At 39.0% G+C, this 16,035-nt stretch overlaps 1 protein-coding gene, 5 long non-coding RNA genes and 1 other non-coding gene across 14 annotated transcripts; 5 read left to right on the top strand and 2 right to left on the bottom strand.

Annotated features, from left to right (window-relative positions):
• Positions 1-16: 16 nt before the first annotated feature.
• LOC124350038 (adhesive plaque matrix protein-like) lies at positions 17-10,242 on the bottom strand. Of its 6 annotated transcripts, none has more exons than XM_046801029.1 (4): positions 6,831-6,943; positions 6,643-6,759; positions 6,182-6,574; positions 4,047-4,180 (listed from the first exon to the last, which is right to left on the bottom strand). In XM_046801029.1, exons 1-4 carry the CDS (start codon positions 6,834-6,836, stop codon positions 4,127-4,129), a joined length of 570 nt encoding a protein of 189 aa, XP_046656985.1. In that variant the 5' UTR covers positions 6,837-6,943; the 3' UTR covers positions 4,047-4,126. The 6 variants fall into 6 exon arrangements, with proteins under 6 accessions (XP_046656987.1, XP_046656986.1, XP_046656983.1 ...); XM_046801032.1 differs by lacking the exons at positions 4,047-4,180; positions 6,643-6,759; positions 6,831-6,943 and adding exons at positions 9,602-9,927; positions 9,996-10,112; positions 10,189-10,242 and having other exon boundaries at positions 6,058-6,200; XM_046801031.1 differs by lacking the exons at positions 4,047-4,180; positions 6,182-6,574; positions 6,643-6,759 and adding exons at positions 17-533; positions 4,593-4,709 and having other exon boundaries at positions 6,831-6,883.
• On the top strand, positions 2,792-3,448 carry LOC124350435. The gene is made up of 3 exons (XR_006920954.1): positions 2,792-2,995; positions 3,061-3,185; positions 3,259-3,448. It is a non-coding gene; the product is annotated as an uncharacterized LOC124350435 (long non-coding RNA).
• On the top strand, positions 4,616-5,998 carry LOC124350225. The gene is made up of 3 exons (XR_006920494.1): positions 4,616-4,745; positions 5,449-5,593; positions 5,714-5,998. It is a non-coding gene; the product is annotated as an uncharacterized LOC124350225 (long non-coding RNA).
• LOC124350493 lies at positions 6,743-9,087 on the top strand. The gene is made up of 3 exons (XR_006921025.1): positions 6,743-6,797; positions 8,381-8,550; positions 8,742-9,087. It is a non-coding gene; the product is annotated as an uncharacterized LOC124350493 (long non-coding RNA).
• A 1,675-nt stretch (positions 10,243-11,917) lies between the features above and the next one.
• Trnap-agg lies at positions 11,918-11,989 on the top strand. The gene has a single exon. It is a non-coding gene; the product is annotated as a tRNA-Pro (tRNA).
• Positions 11,990-12,314: 325 nt separating this feature from the next.
• LOC124350232 lies at positions 12,315-13,586 on the top strand. Of its 3 annotated transcripts, none has more exons than XR_006920515.1 (4): positions 12,315-12,492; positions 12,618-12,754; positions 12,812-12,925; positions 13,340-13,586. It is a non-coding gene; the product is annotated as an uncharacterized LOC124350232 (long non-coding RNA). The 3 variants fall into 3 exon arrangements; XR_006920513.1 differs by having other exon boundaries at positions 12,316-12,548; XR_006920514.1 differs by having other exon boundaries at positions 12,316-12,554.
• A 1,406-nt stretch (positions 13,587-14,992) lies between these two features.
• Positions 14,993-15,705, bottom strand: LOC124350489. The gene is made up of 4 exons (XR_006921020.1): positions 15,666-15,705; positions 15,472-15,585; positions 15,306-15,410; positions 14,993-15,239 (listed from the first exon to the last, which is right to left on the bottom strand). It is a non-coding gene; the product is annotated as an uncharacterized LOC124350489 (long non-coding RNA).
• Positions 15,706-16,035: the final 330 nt, after the last annotated feature.

The raw sequence follows: 16,035 nt of genomic DNA, 5'->3' as shown, positions 1-16,035 counted from the left end.
TATGGTAGTACTTTGATCGAATTTAATATTTGTATTAAATAATAAGTTTAGATACACACATTTCAGCGGTTTCAATTACTTGCAATTTAATACTGGGGCTGGACTGCGGGGGCTTTGTAGTCCGGAGTGGCGGTGTAAGCCGGGGCCGGGGCAGAGTATGTGGGAGCGGTGACGGTGTAGGTGGGACCCTTTTTGGCCGGGGCAGTGTATGTGGGAGCGGTGTAAGTGGGAGCAGTGGGCTTGTAAGCAGGAGCGGAGTAGGTGGGAGCGGTGGGCTTGTAAGCTGGGGCGGAGTAGGTGGTAGCTTTGTAGTTGTTTTCGACGTATTCGGGATACTTGGCTTCACCGGTGTACTTGACGTCGGCGACATATCCGTAGCTGTCGGCCTTGTAGGTGACAATTTGGGTGCGGCCGTCGGGAAGGACGACGCGGTATGATCCGGTTACGACATTGCCGTCGACACTCTTCTCAGAGTGTTCGTAGTCGTTGTAGTAATCATTGACGGCCCAGCTGAAGTCGTAAGGTTGGGGAGTCTTCAAAAATATTTATTTCGAAAGTTAATTTCCGTGTTTCGTTGATTCATTTATGAAATGTGACTCACCTCGTATTTGGCTTCATATGTAGATTTGTATGCCGGAGCTTCGTACTTGGGAGCGTATTCGGCTGACCTGTAAGAATCGGCGGCAGCGACAGCGAAAAGGGCGGCGAGGATGATGAACTGTATGAAATATGAAACATTTGAGGCCATGTAATAAGGTAAAATTTCAATAATATCAAATATTTCCTACTTTCATTTTGGAGTAGTGGTTAACTTGCTGAAAACAGTTGGTGAACTGATAATTTCAGTCCAGTCTGTTCACGTTTTTATACAAAATTGGAGAGTATATCCCGGCTGATTACGTTTGAATATGGCAATTTGCCAAAGTCATGCATTCAGCGAAAGTGATTGGTAGAGGTTATGCAAGTAAATTAGTGGTCAAGGTAAACGAAAATCAAAATAGACCCCACCCGTCTGCTCGTTGTGAAGGAAAAAACTTTCGGACGCGCTGCTATCGTAATAAGAAACTAATTCTAAGTATTGGTACTTTTCAAACTGATTCCTTGAATACTATCCGCATCAGGCGATTAATTTTTATTCATTCCGTGTTCATCTATCCAAATCCTACTGTCACGTGTGACGTTAACGATGCATGAAATACGTACGTCACACTTTTCAAATTTCCTTTCATTGTATTGGAGAGAAGCTTTGTCCATCTAAGAGATATTCTTGTTCAAATCGAAAAAAATCCGTTAAAAAACCTTGTTCGTACCAGATAGCATTTTATGTCGCTACAGAAACAAAAGGGGTCGGTTCCCAAATCGTCAAAGTTTTGTTGTTTGAAGCGGCATCGCGTGTTGGATAGGTTGCTTTGCTTCTCTAATAGGTTGGTAAAAGACGCTAAATAAAAGATTATGCATGTGCAAACGAATATTTTACGCATCCATGGGGTACCGGATTTTTTTATACACGAGTATTAAACCAATTTATGGATTATTAAAAAAAGATTCTTGACTTTCGTTATTTCCTAGAGTCCTTCCGCAAAGCTTTTATCATACTCTTGACTGGCTTCCTTTGATTTCTTCGTCGTAAAGTAAATTCAATATTATTGTTGTCTGTACCAACGGTCTCAATGTCCTTTTAATTATTGGACTTATCAGTCCGATAATTTAATCAGGACTTGTCCTTTTTCTGGACTCATCCGGATGTTTTCGAGTGTGACATCTCAGTGGAGATTCGTTGACAAATGAATTTATTTGAGTCCCATTGCCGATTGACAGAGAACACTTTTTGCTGGAGACATTATTCCACACTATTTTCAGATATTTTACGCAATAAATTTGGCGACAATGACCCAGTGTTCCACTTTTGAAATGCTGTTTCACAAACATGTTAGTCTACAAACAGCTCAAATAGGTTTTCCGTAATCCGTGTCCTGTATATTCCATGCGCTTTGCGTAGCTTTTTTTCTTAGCAATTTTGTTATCAAGGTGCCATAAAGACGATGACGGAGGATAAACAAAAACACTTTTCTGTGGAACGGCGAAATCTCCCTAGATGAAATATGATTTCATTTCAGTGTATTCTGGTCACTTTATTCAATGTTTTTACAAGTGAATATGAATAAAGTTATTAATGCAGATAAGGACATCACCCGATATCTATAGCTTCGCTCATCCTGTTGGATTGTGATTCTGGCTGTCTTCATCCTTCCAAATACTTCTCTTGCCAACATGACCCGTTGAGTATTTGGCCATGATGAGATAACCTTTATTGATTTTCACCAGGTCAGTTTCAATATTTATTTTAATTTAATAGAGCTTCGACTAGTTTTGAAATTGTTTCTTTATTTTCCCCGCTGTGTTCCTCACCCTTGTATAAAACCAGTAAAAAAAAGACGATTAATTACCACCTTATGTGTGTTTTAAAATTTTATTTTTCTCGGTTAACCGAAGCTGAACGAAACTTTTGTTTGCAGCCGTGTACGTGATTTGCTTTAACGGTGTCATTTTTTATTTTCTTGCTCTTATAGCACTTTCACAGCCGCGCTGAAGTCGATGACCACTGAAGCGCTTCATGCTAAAGGCCATCTATTCTTTTTTCATTTACAACTCAAGAAGGCTCGGTTGGATGAATAAATAACATGATGGCTGTTTTTACATTTGAAGCCTTTTCTCTATTCTTGTAAGTTTGATGATTTTGTAGGGCGTTTCCATTTAACTGACATTTTTCTCATTTTTGTTTCCGTATTCTGAATGCAGTTCTTGTTCGTTGTGTTTCTGTGGATTAAGTAATCGCATTTTTTAAATTTTTGGGTGATTTAGTTATCGAATTGTATCTGCGTTTTGAACTTGAGGTAATCCAATCCATTCCGAGTGGTTCTGGCCATTCAGTTTCCTTAGGACAAAAGAATTCCTTGCTCTTCAAAAACATCCACGTTCGGTGGTTTAAATTCAGGTTAGATGTGGTTGGATTTGTCATTGAATGTTGTAATGTTTTAATCTTTCCTATGTTCACTACAGTATCGTTTCCTTTGTATGTTTCGACTGTACCTGATATTGGGTCTAACTTGATGAGCCCGTTCTGGATCATCAAAGATTTGGAATCATCTTCGCGGGTAAACTATTTAGGAACTGCAGAGTCTGCGGTAAGAATTAAAATATTTAAAGATAAGTCTGAATAGAATTTTGAGTCGTTTGATTGTATCTATGTGGCTATAGAATAGGCACCTAAAAGAAATGGACGATACCTTCTGTGTGGTAGTGTTCAACTGAGTCCCAAAAGTTGTAATATGCTTTTTGATTTTGAAATCAAACAAACAAAAATCAATCTGGTCAATAGGTAACGACAAATTCGACATTTAAATTGTGAGTCTCCCATGGACGTTTTGCAAAGGGAAGAGTAGTGATCGGCAGATCGGCTGTTTTCGCGTTTACCAATCACCAATAATTCGTGAGGGTTTAGATGGGATGGGATGTTATTCCAATGGAAAATATGTATATTGAGTGGAGAAAAGAGCTGTTTTGAGTTACCCTTTCGATTGAACTAATCAACGGATTCATATTTTTGTTCTTTAGAAATGAGGTTTGGAAGAAAGTGAGATTTTTCGTAAACAAACACAACTAACGTAAATTTGACAAACAGCTGAAATTCAGGCGCACTGATGGTCGAATGTTTTTTTTTTTTTTTTCACTGAAAATGTTCCGTCTTACTATTGTTTTGGACCTAAGGTTTTCCCTTCTTTGGATTCCTTTCCGGTTCCTCTTTTTTGTTTTTCTTACATTTTCTCCATTATTTCGCAAGCCACACCCCAGTCACATCTTGGTTGCTTTTCCCATTCATGATCATTTTCTTTTCGTTATCGGCTAATCAAAATTATCCGTACTGATGGTAGCATGTGACATTTCGATGCAAATTTCTAAACATTTGAATGTAAGTTTCGGCAAAAAATTCTGGAACCCAAAAATACTTAAGTGATTTCGAAAGAATTCGATTATAGACGTACTACTTTCATTGATCGAATTTAATTTTTATATTAAATAATAAGTTTAGATACAGACATTTCGGTGGTTTCAATCAACTTTCAATTTAGTACTGGGGCTGGACTGCGGGGGCTTTGTAGACCGGAGTGGCGGTGTAAGCCTTGGCCGGGGCAGAGTATGTGGGAGCGGTGTAAGTGCTGGGAGCAGTGGGCTTGTAAGCAGGAGCGGAATAGGTGGGATCAGTGGGCCTGTAAGCTGGGGCGGAGTAGGTGGTAGCTTTGTAGTTGTTTGCGACGTATTCGGGGTATTTGGCTTCACCGGTGTACTTGACGTCGGCGACATATCCGTAGCTGTCGGCCTTGTAGGTGACAATTTGGGTGCGGCCGTCGGGAAGGACGACGTGGTATGATCCGGTGGTCACTTTGCCATCGCTGCTCTCGGAATGGGAATAGTCGTTGTAGTAATCATTGACGGCCCAGCTGAAGTCGTAAGGTTGGGGAGTCTTCATAAAATATTCATTTGCAAAAGTTAATTTCCATGTTTCTTTAATTAATTTATGAAATGAGACTCACCTCGTATTTGGCTTCATATGTAGATTTGTATGCCGGAGCTTCGTACTTGGGAGCGTATTCGGCTGACCTGTAAGAATCGGCGGCAGCGACAGCGAAAAGGGCGGCGAGGATCAAGAACTAATAAAATATGGAACATTTGACGCCATGTAAAAGGTAATGCGTTTTAGGAGACAACGTTTTTAAAATATTTCCTACTTTCATTTTGGAGTAGTGGTTAACTTGCTGAAAACAGTTGGTGAACTGATAATTTCAGTCCAGTCTGTTCACGTTTTTATACGAAATTCGAGAGTACATTCCGACTGATACGTTTGAATATGGCAATATGCCAAAGTTATGCATTCAGCAAAAGTGATTGGTAGAGGTTATGCAAATAATTGGCAGTCAAGGTAGACGAAAATCAAAATAGACCCCACCTGTCTGCTCGCGTGAAAAGAAAACTTAGATGAACATTGGACAACCGATAACAGGTTGAAACACAATTTGGGAAGTCAGAATTTGAAATGAAAAAGATACCGTTGCTCGACTTTTAGGTAAATTGGACTTGGTTAATGACCTATTTAATTGACGTTCTCTTTTATCCTCGTTTCAAAAACTTCACGGGAATTCCCCCTCTGGTTGATTGGGCGATTGTTTTTTCTCAACCGTCTTAAACTATGCTACGACAAAATGATTTAATCCATTCATGTAGATTTCGCGCCATTATATGAAATCACTGTCAGTCAAAGTAAAAGAATTTGATAAAATTTGAATTATACCGAGTGTCTCTTAACCGTAGGCTTATGTAAGAATCTCAGAAATGAACTTCGGAACGTGGGGCCAACTATTAACCGCTTCGTCTTCGTCTTCGTCACCGAAGATATAGGTCTACAACTCTCCATGACGTCCATGCCCATCTCCACATCCAACTCTTTCATGTCGTCCATGTGTTGCTTTCATTGCCCGTTTTACTCACTACCTGGTGCGAAACAAAATAATGGGTCCTCAGGTCACCTCAGCGCATGGTATATGTTAAAGAATTTTTCTACATTTCTTGGTTAACTGAAGCTGAACGAAAGTTTAGTTTGTAGCCTTTTACGTGATTTGCGTTAAAGGTGTCATTATTTCTTTTCTTGCTCTTATAGCACTTTCATAGGCACTTTCATGTCGAATCGATGACCACGAAGCGCTTCACGCTCAAAGCCAGCACATTTTTCTGAATTGTGTATCCACATTCTGAATGCAGTTTTGGTCCATTGTCGTCGTGTTTCCGTGAACTAAGTAATCGATTTTTTTAACTTTTGGGGTATCTATGTAGTTATCGATTTCTATCTGCGTATTGAACTTATGGTGATCCAATCCATCCCAATCGGTTCCGGCCATTCAATTTCCGCAAGACAGAAAAATTCCTTTTTATTTTAAAACAGAACCGAGAATCCAGGAATATTTTAGCGCTTCCATAATTAAAATATTTATGGTAGTACTTTGATCGAATTTAATATTTGTATTAAATAATAAGTTTAGATACACACATTTCAGCGGTTTCAATTACTTGCAATTTAATACTGGGGCTGGACTGCGGGGGCTTTGTAGACCGGAGTGGCGGTGTAAGCCGGGGCCGGGGCAGAGTATGTGGGAGCGGTGACGGTGTAGGTGGGACCCTTTTTGGCCGGGGCAGTGTATGTGGGAGCGGTGTAAGTGGGAGCAGTGGGCTTGTAAGCAGGAGCGGAGTAGGTGGGAGCGGTGGGCTTGTAAGCTGGGGCGGAGTAGGTGGTAGCTTTGTAGTTGTTTTCGACGTATTCGGGATACTTGGCTTCACCGGTGTACTTGACGTCGGCGACATATCCGTAGCTGTCGGCCCTGTAGGTGACAATTTGGGTGCGGCCGTCGGGAAGGACGACGCGGTATGATCCGGTTACGACATTGCCGTCGACACTCTTCTCAGAGTGTTCGTAGTCGTTGTAGTAATCATTGACGGCCCAGCTGAAGTCGTAAGGTTGGGGAGTCTTCAAAAATATTTATTTCGAAAGTTAATTTCCGTGTTTCGTTGATTCATTTATGAAATGTGACTCACCTCGTATTTGGCTTCATATGTAGATTTGTATGCCGGAGCTTCATACTTGGGAGCGTATTCGGCTGACCTGTAAGAATCGGCGGCAGCGACAGCGAAAAGGGCGGCGAGGATGATGAACTGTATGAAATATGAAACATTTGAGGCCATGTAATAAGGTAAAATTTACAAAAATATCAAATATTTCCTACTTTCATTTTGGAGTAGTGGTTAACTTGCTGAAAACAGTTGGTGAACTGATAATTTCAGTCCAGTCTGTTCACGTTTTTATACAAAATTGGAGAGTATATCCCGGCTGATTACGTTTGAATATGGCAATTTGCCAAAGTCATGCATTCAGCAAAAGTGATTGGTAGAGGTTATGCAAGTAAATTAGTGGTCAAGGTAAACGAAAATCAAAATGAATCCCACCCGTCAACTCGTGTGAAGAGTAACTTTAGATGAACATTGGACAACCGGCAAACAGATGAGTCCCAATTTGGAATCATAGCTTGAATTTGGAAAGAACCCGTTGCTCGACTGGTAGAGGAATTTGGATTTAGTTAATGACCTAAAACTGTCTCAACTTTATTGATACGTTCTCTTTTATCCTCGTTTAGAAAGCCTTGCAGGAATTTCCCATTTTTTTTCATACATTTTGATTATTTAGACCAACTGGGCGATTGTCTTCTTTTGATCGAAAACTATGGTACACCGAACCGGTTTAATTTGTTATGTAGATTTCGTACCCAATAACAGTTAGTTGTGCGTTGTCGATCACAGCCAGCAAAGCCCAAGAAAAAAAACATAATTTTATTTGTTAAACAAGAGAATTTACCGATCAATCTGGGTACACGCTCTTTTCGAATTTTTTCGCTCTTGATCGGGTGTACGGTATAACGCGGTATAATAGTAGGCGAGATGATCTGTCGATTACGATTGGTTCATGGTTCATCTTTCTTGTTGATTGGGCAATTGTCGTCTCTTAACCATCGTAACCTATGTGCTACGCCGAAATGGTTTTATTGATGCATGTAGATCGCGCAACGTTCAATTATATCACTTCCAGTCAAAGTAAAAGAATTAGAATACATTTGAGATTACCGAGTGTCCCTTTACGGTAGTCGATCCGCATTAGCTATATTTGTACGAATCTCAGAAATGAACTTGGGAACGTGGGGCCAAGTATCCGAGTCACTGGAATTATAGGTCTTCAACTCACTATGACGTCCTTTATCACTAGCTCTCCTTATAGAATAAGTGAATTCGAAACGAGTCGAGTTATTGTTGTTGTACGATTGTAGTGTATGCATTTATTGAGACTTTTAATTAACTGTATACTTAGTTTAGGCCTACTTCATAATTTCATACGTATGTCTGCGTTCTGTTTGTATCGAGTTCCCTTAAACCTCCTCCGATCCTACCTTAATCAGGACATTGTAAATTTAAAATTATTTGTAAAAAATTAGTTTTTAAAAAAACATTAAAAGGGGATAGGCCTTAAAGGAAAAGTTATTCTCATATACTTTGAATTGTTGCCGATTTTGTTGGCTAGGTTTCCATATTCCAAGTTCCAAACTTCCAATTCACTGACTCAGTATAAATAAGAGTTTTCAACGTTGTAATCGTGAGTGTAGGCCTTATAGCATTTGACAAAAAGTCAGTGTTCTTGTTTTTTCTCGTTTGCCTTAGTCAATGTTTGCTGGTGCTGCCTGTCTTGAAACAAAGCAGTCAAGTGAAAGAAATGTTTTAACCATTACAGGACGATTCCCAAATTTTGCAAATTACATTTGTGGAAGAAGCAGTCCAGGAACTATATTTGCACCAGGTCCTCCAAAATTCCATTACTAGAAGCAGTTGTGCTTCGCTTCTAATTTTCTCCATGCTGACTATGAGTGCTATGAGAAATGCTGACTTAAATACAACAACAAGGTAACGTCTGGATCTCTAAAGTTACAATGTGATTGTTGAAGACTTGAAGTTGACTTTGTTCTTGGATCACCCCTGAAAGTGAAATCGAACATTCATTGTCAGCTATGCCAACCCTAAGAGCTGAAGCTGGACTGCTGTACATATTGTTTCACCCAAATAGTTATTAAGAGTAAATTTCCAATCTCATATAGACCAACACTGACTGTAGTCCTTCATCTGGAAACAAAGTGTCACTGCTCTATAAGAAAACCGGGAACCAGTGAGAAGATGTCAATTGTCGACGTTAGTGACGATGACTGCGGGACTGTTGGCAAGTAACACAGTTTTTGACCATATGTTCCAGCATTCGAGAAAATTGGAGATTAATGGCTTGTGCTTAAGTTTTCAATGCCTGCTTTGCTCACTACCTGGTGCAAAACAAAATAATAGATCCTCGGTCATCTCAGCACTTGGTTTATGTTAAAGAAATTTTCAAAATTTCTTCGTTGACCGAAGCAGAACGAAACTTTTGTTTGCTGCGCGTACGTAATTTGCTTTAACGGTATCATAACTTTGTTTTCTTCCTCTTATAGGACTTCCATAGGCACTTTCATGCCGAAGTCGCTAACCACGAAGCGCTTCACTCAAGGCCACCACATTTTTCTAATTAGTGTTTCCGTATTCTGAATGCAGTTCTTGTTCGTCGTGTTTCTGAAGATCAAGTAATAGCATTTTTTTTACTTCTTGGGTAGACGTAGTTATCGATTTCTATCTGGGTATTAAACTTATGGTGATCCAATCCATCCCAAACGGTTCCGGCCATTCAATTTCAGCAAGAAAGAAGAATTCCTTGCTCTTGTAAAACAGAACCGAGAATCCAGGAATATTTTAGCGCTTCCATAATTAAAATATTTATGGTAGTACTTTGATCGAATTTAATATTTGTATTAAATAATAAGTTTAGATACACACATTTCAGCGGTTTCAATTACTTGCAATTTAATACTGGGGCTGGACTGCGGGGGATTTGTAGACCGGAGTGGCGGTGTAAGCCGGGGCCGGGGCAGAGTATGTGGGAGCGGTGTAAGTGCTGGGAGCAGTGGGCTTGTAAGCAGGAGCGGAGTAGGTGGGAGCAGTGGGCTTGTAAGCTGGGGCGGAGTAGGTGGTAGCTTTGTAGTTGTTTTCGACGTATTCGGGATACTTGGCTTCACCGGTGTACTTGACGTCGGCGACATATCCGTAGCTGTCGGCCTTGTAGGTGACAATTTGGGTGCGGCCGTCGGGAAGGACGACGCGGTATGATCCGGTTACGACATTGCCGTCGACACTCTTCTCAGAGTGTTCGTAGTCGTTGTAGTAATCATTGACGGCCCAGCTGAAGTCGTAAGGTTGGGGAGTCTTCAAAAATATTTATTTCGAAAGTTAATTTCCGTGCTTCTTTAATTAATTTATGAAATGAGACTCACCTCGTATTTGGCTTCATATGTAGATTTGTATGCCGGAGCTTCGTACTTGGGAGCGTATTCGGCTGACCTGTAAGAATCGGCGGCAGCGACAGCGAAAAGGGCGGCGAGGATCAAGAACTAATAAAATATGGAACATTTGACACCATTTAATAAGGTAATGCGTTTTAGGAGACAACGTTTAAAGATTTCCTACTTTCATGTTGGAGTAGTAGTCAACTTGCTGAAAACAGTTGGTAAACTGATAATTTCAGTCCAGTCTGTTCACGTTTTTATACAAAATTGGAGAGTATATCCCGACTGATACGTTTTTAAATATGTCATTTATCAAAAGTCAAGTATTCAGCGAAAGTAATTGGTAGAGGTTATGCAAATAATAAGTAGTCAAGGTAAAAGAAAATAGAAATGCACCCCGCCCATCAATGAAGGGAAAAGTTAGATGAACATTGGGCGACCGGTAACAGATTAGTAACCAATTTGAATCATAAGTTGAATTTGGTAAGAACCCGTTTCTCGACTTGTAGAGGAATTTGTATTTGATTAATGACCTACAAAAGTGTCACAACTTTATTGCCGTTCTCTTTTATCCTGGTTTACGAATCCTTGCGGGAATTTCCCCCGTCTTTTTATCCATAGGCTTCCTTTTGATTGTTCAGACCAATTGACCAATTCGTTGTCTTTTAATCGAAAACGTTGGTTCGCCGAACTGGTTTAATTGATTGATGTTGATTTCACATCGAATAATTGTTAGTTGTGTGGATTGATCACAGCTAGTTGATCACAGCCAGCACAGTGCAAGAATTATTGAATTTGTTAAACAGGAGAATTTATTGTAGTAAGCAAGAAGGAAGGTATTGTGGAGTTGTATCCGACCTTGGTACTCTCTCCCGCTCGCACCTCGTTGACTGCGCACTGGGCCTCAACTTGATCTCTATTAATTATTATCGTGTTAATCATTATCGAGTGAACTTTATAATAATAGGCGATCTGCGTACGAATCTCAGAAGTCAATTTCAGAAGGTGATACCAACTAGTTAAGACTCGAGACACTGGATTAAAAGATACGCTCTTTTTATGGACGCTCTTTATCAACAGAGCTGAGGATTCCTAGTAAGCCTGAATTCGAAACTAGGTTTACACTTTATTCTGGAATCGAAGAGAGACCATCAACAACTAATCCATCCCAGTGACCAGTGAAAAAAAAAAAAAAAAAAAACGTTTCTAAGGGTTTTGTACGTTCGTACAGAAACCCTTCGGGTAATTTATTTAAATAACAAAACTATTGTTATGTACTTTTTATGTTAAATTCACAGCAATACTTATAACGCTGCTTGAAATACGGGCTCTTTATACATTTTTTGAATTTCAAAAACTTTCTTGACAGCGTTCAATAAAGGAATAGAACTAAGAATAAATGGTCGGAAGTCAACAGTTCCGCAATCCGCATCCACTTGATTTTCAAACAGCAAGCTAGTTAGCGCAATGGTGTTAGCGATATGAAATTGTAGTTTTTTTTAATATATTCAGTGATACAAATTGTGATGATCACAATTAGTGCTGCTTGCTCTGTAAGTGAAAATACGTCATTTGAATCATGGATAAGAAATCGAACAGCTGTTAATAGGAGTTGTGGCATGTATTTTGAATTTAGGTTTGATAATTTATCATGTCCAAGATTTAAAAAAGAAATTAGATGGAATGCTTTTCCACTCTGCAGATGATGTTGAATGAATTGGGAATTGCCCAGGTAGTACCAAATACGCTAAAACTACTTGCCGTCGGTCAGAGCGTGAGTCCGTGGCATGCATTTAAAAAGATGGAATACGGATATGAAATTGAATAGCTGGAAGACATCTGCTGGTTTTTTTTTATCAGGAGACCTTCATGATTTGTTTTTATTTTAACGTAATTTGAATTGAATCATCGGCTCGATGGTCTAGGGGTATGATTCTCGCTTAGGGTGCGAGAGGTCCCGGGTTCAAATCCCGGTCGAGCCCTGATGTTCATTTTGATTTTGTCGATAAGGAATACATGTAATCTTATTCTTGAACCGTTGAACGTTGTTTGAGTAAGATTTGGTAGCTAATTTTATCCAAAAACTTAATACTGAAAAAAGTTTCTTTGTATGCGACAGTAGAACTCCAAAGACATTATAACTACTTTTTTTAAATATTATTAAAAATACCCGACAAAAGAACTCCAGAACGACAGTAGAACTCCACTACGCAACAATAGAACTCCAATAAATTCTTGAATAAATTCTTTAATTATTTTCATGATCAACATAGAACTACATTGAATTTTAAATATCTCAAATGTCCGACAATCCATCCATCCCTGTTCCGTACAGTCAAACGTGGTAATCGTGGAGGAATCTTTTGGCTCCGTCAGTAGGTGGCTAAAATCAAGTTGTCCCACAGCCGCCAGATGACGCGAGTGTCTTTGAGAGGACGAAATGTCGAAATATTCGCCATTTCGTTCCGAAACGCCAAGTGAAAAGGTATTCCAAATTCGTTACGGAATTGCTGTGTCGATCTACATTTTCAGAATTGAAATGTAATGGTAAATTCTAGTTTGGATTTCTCAAATGCAATTAATCCTAAACGTTGCTGTGTGAATTTACAGGCAATCTGGCATATCATTTCCACTTGGCTAAATAATCGATCAAGTGGACTGAAACTACTTTTCATTTTGCTTAAATGTCCATTGTTAGCTGTACCTGTTCGGATGTACGTCTCATCTCACGCAGAAACACTACAGAGGTAGTTGAGTCATTTTGTTGATAAATTTACCTGCAACGATGCTATAGATTTTATTAGTTGGTGTTCAGGTTGGAGATCCTGTTGCTTAACTGTTGCAGAATGTGAGAACTCGACAAATTCTATGCTCCAGCCGGATCCTGAAGTGTCATTGCAGGAAAACTTTTTGAAATGGTAAGTTGATTGAATTTATTGGTTGTTACTTGGGAAGTTTTGCGTCTTTTATTTTTTAATTCAACTGACAAGTAAAATCTTATCTGATGTAGACAATTTAAGTGGTGCTATTTCTTGCTTCCAAATAATAGTTTCCGTGAAAGATATAAGATAGTGATCAGCTTCTTTTGAGTTAACAACTTTCTTTTGATCAAACTAGAACAACAATTTCCACTCTGTATTGCAAACTTTTTCTAAAACTTCAAAATTAGATGTACAGAATTCTCTTTTCCTGGGATTTAATCTTCATTTAAAATTTCATTTGCCAATAGAAACTTGGAAAAATGTCTGATCTCATTTGTTTTACACGATTTCTTTTGCATATTAAGTTTGATGACTTTGATCATGGAAAATAATATTCCTTTTTCCCTATAGAACTTGGTGACACTTAAACTATGCCTGTGCAGTGGTTTTGCAGCCTGTTTCCAGTTGAGAGATGTGATTATGCAGCTGATACAGGATTGAAGAAAAAGAACTTAAGTAGCTTTGCTGGTGTTCTTCTGAAATTGCTGTGCCACAGGAGTTGCAGATAGTGTTTGGTTCCTCATAGAAGTTTATTTAAAGAGTCTGGAGATGATCAGCCACTTCTGCCTATAACTTATGTAAAACGTCAAAGTTGTAACTTATTAGAAATATACAAGTCAAGTGCTAAACATGATTTTATTATAAATTGTAAAGAGTTAAAGACACAGCAAACAAAAAACTTTAAAAAGAATTGCTGTATTGTCCCACCTCCACCCACAATTCCACCACATTTTACAATTACATACATACATTTATGTTAACCAGTTGGCTGCCACGCCATACAACCCGTAGGTTGCTCTATACTCTCTGCGCGCCATGTCTGAAGGATCCATGACCAAGATGGGACTTGCCATTGCTGACAAGTCCGGGCTGACACGGTGACAGGAGAAGATGGAATGCACAACCTCTAGAATCCATCACCGTATCGACAAGGGGGAAGTCCCTATGGTGCATTGCCTAACAGGCGCCTTGCGGCGAATTTTGGGCTGGTGCGACTTTCCGACCCCGTGGCATGAAAACCACGAGACCGAACAGCGCGGCCCGTGCTAAGGAGCTAGGGGAGAACAAAGGCGTGGCAGACAACGGGTTAACTAACACAAACACAAATATTACCAACAACAAAAGATGATCCGCGCTGACATTTTGGAGATACCGGCGACGTTTTGGTGTCCAATCTCGACGTTTCCTCTGCATTATTTGAATAAAGAGAAAACAATTCTTATTTAGTGACATGGCAATAAAAGTAACGCAATACAGATAGAAACAATAATCAGGTTTTAAGCTCAAAGATTTAAAGTTTCAATTTTTTAAACTTAAAATCAAGCTTGTAATATTGAGAACTGTAAACAGAACAAAGCTCACTTGCTATTTTTTTTTCCGGAAGTATACCGGAAGTAATCATAGCACCTTAACCATTGAGCTGTCGTCAAATTAAACTACATATTCTTGATCTCCATGAAATTTGGGGTCGATTAGATATGATTTAAACGAAATCCAAAATTTGGGCAAAATCGAGAATTTTCCTGAACTATAGTTCAGGAAAATTCTCAAAACCGGAAGTACGAAAACGTATAAAAAACTACGTGAACTTTAACACAAATTTGACGAGGATCACGAATTTTTGGTTCATTGGTGCGTCAAATGAATATTTACTGAACTACTGACTGAAATAAGAAAACCGGAAATAGAAAAAAAAAAACACAATATTTAAAAATCTAACAAGTGAGCTTTGTTGGTGGAATAGTTATCGTCAGTTTTCACTAAAAGATTTCCACACAACAGCTGCCGATAAATGTTTAAATAAATTTTAAAGTAACTGAAACTGACTGTTTTGACAGCTGACTATTATCGAAAAGCCATCTAGCGTTAGGAAAAAAACGTCTAAGTATCACTACGTTTGCGCGCAAGTAGGGCCTGATTTCGGAATTATTACAGACACAAGTATATAATACTATTAGAATAGAATAGATAATCTACGAAAATAAGTAACTTGTCGGGTACCTGGGCATAATCCCGTGGTGAGTGACTGCAGGTGTGTAACAGGGGCACGGAAGCGACCACTGAAGTGTTCAAACTCGTCAGTGCAGTAAGACAAGTTGTATTATTGTGTACGAAGCGATGAAGCAGAAGCTGGATGAGCTTACGTCGGGAAGATAAGGATGGAGCAGAACGTTGGTCATGAACAAAAGCCAGCGTATGCTCAAGAACATCCGTGCCAGGACCACACGATTTCACAATGAACCTGCGTGCTCTGTAAAAATAATTTTTTTTTACATAAATGAAAATATAAAAATGAATAAAGCATATCAATCTTTACATTTTCTAAGAAGCACACTGAAAAGTTCATGATGACATAACCGTAAAAATGGATTTCACAGCAACCAACAGCATTACTCCACATGTTGAGATAAATTTCCTGATGCTAAAGAAAGTGTCATGAAGTATTGTAACTTAGCTTAGTGATAGGTGGTATTGATGCTTACCCGGGTGATGAATTTAGTAAGGCATTTTACTTTCTTCAAGCAGATCCGGTAGTCCGGCACATGTGCATATACATGGCAGGTTATTCAAATCACACGCCTCATGTCTCTGAAGCTCTAAGTGGGAATGGGACAAGGAAATTCTCTACGTTATTAACAAATTGACACAAATTTACCTATAAGAAATAAAACTCTACCTATCTCTTAGCTGGGTTGCCTTATCAAAGTAAAAACAACCATAACAACAAACATGCTGTTGCAGGGTATGCCACCAAAATTGCGAGATTCAGAAAAGAAAAAGATCCTATGGACTATGGTTCATAAGCAAGAATACCAAAATCTGAATTGTAATGGTCTGGTAGCAGTAATGGGAAATACCTTATCTCGGCACATTTATATTCCACTATATGAGCTCTTCAAACATGAGTTTTAGGCTTTTGACAGCATGAGGATCTAATGGATGGAAATTGACTGAGCACTAAGTCAACTTGTTGGAATGACTGACAGTATGCATCTAGAATTTGAAGAAATAAGTTGATAGTACAGTATAAAAATTAAGAAAACTAG

Source organism: Daphnia pulicaria, chromosome 7 (genome assembly GCF_021234035.1).
Source record: "Daphnia pulicaria isolate SC F1-1A chromosome 7, SC_F0-13Bv2, whole genome shotgun sequence".
NCBI lineage: Eukaryota > Metazoa > Arthropoda > Branchiopoda > Diplostraca > Daphniidae > Daphnia > Daphnia pulicaria.
The sequence above is the reverse complement of the archived record's forward strand: the minus strand, read 5'-3'. Positions and strand labels throughout refer to the sequence as shown.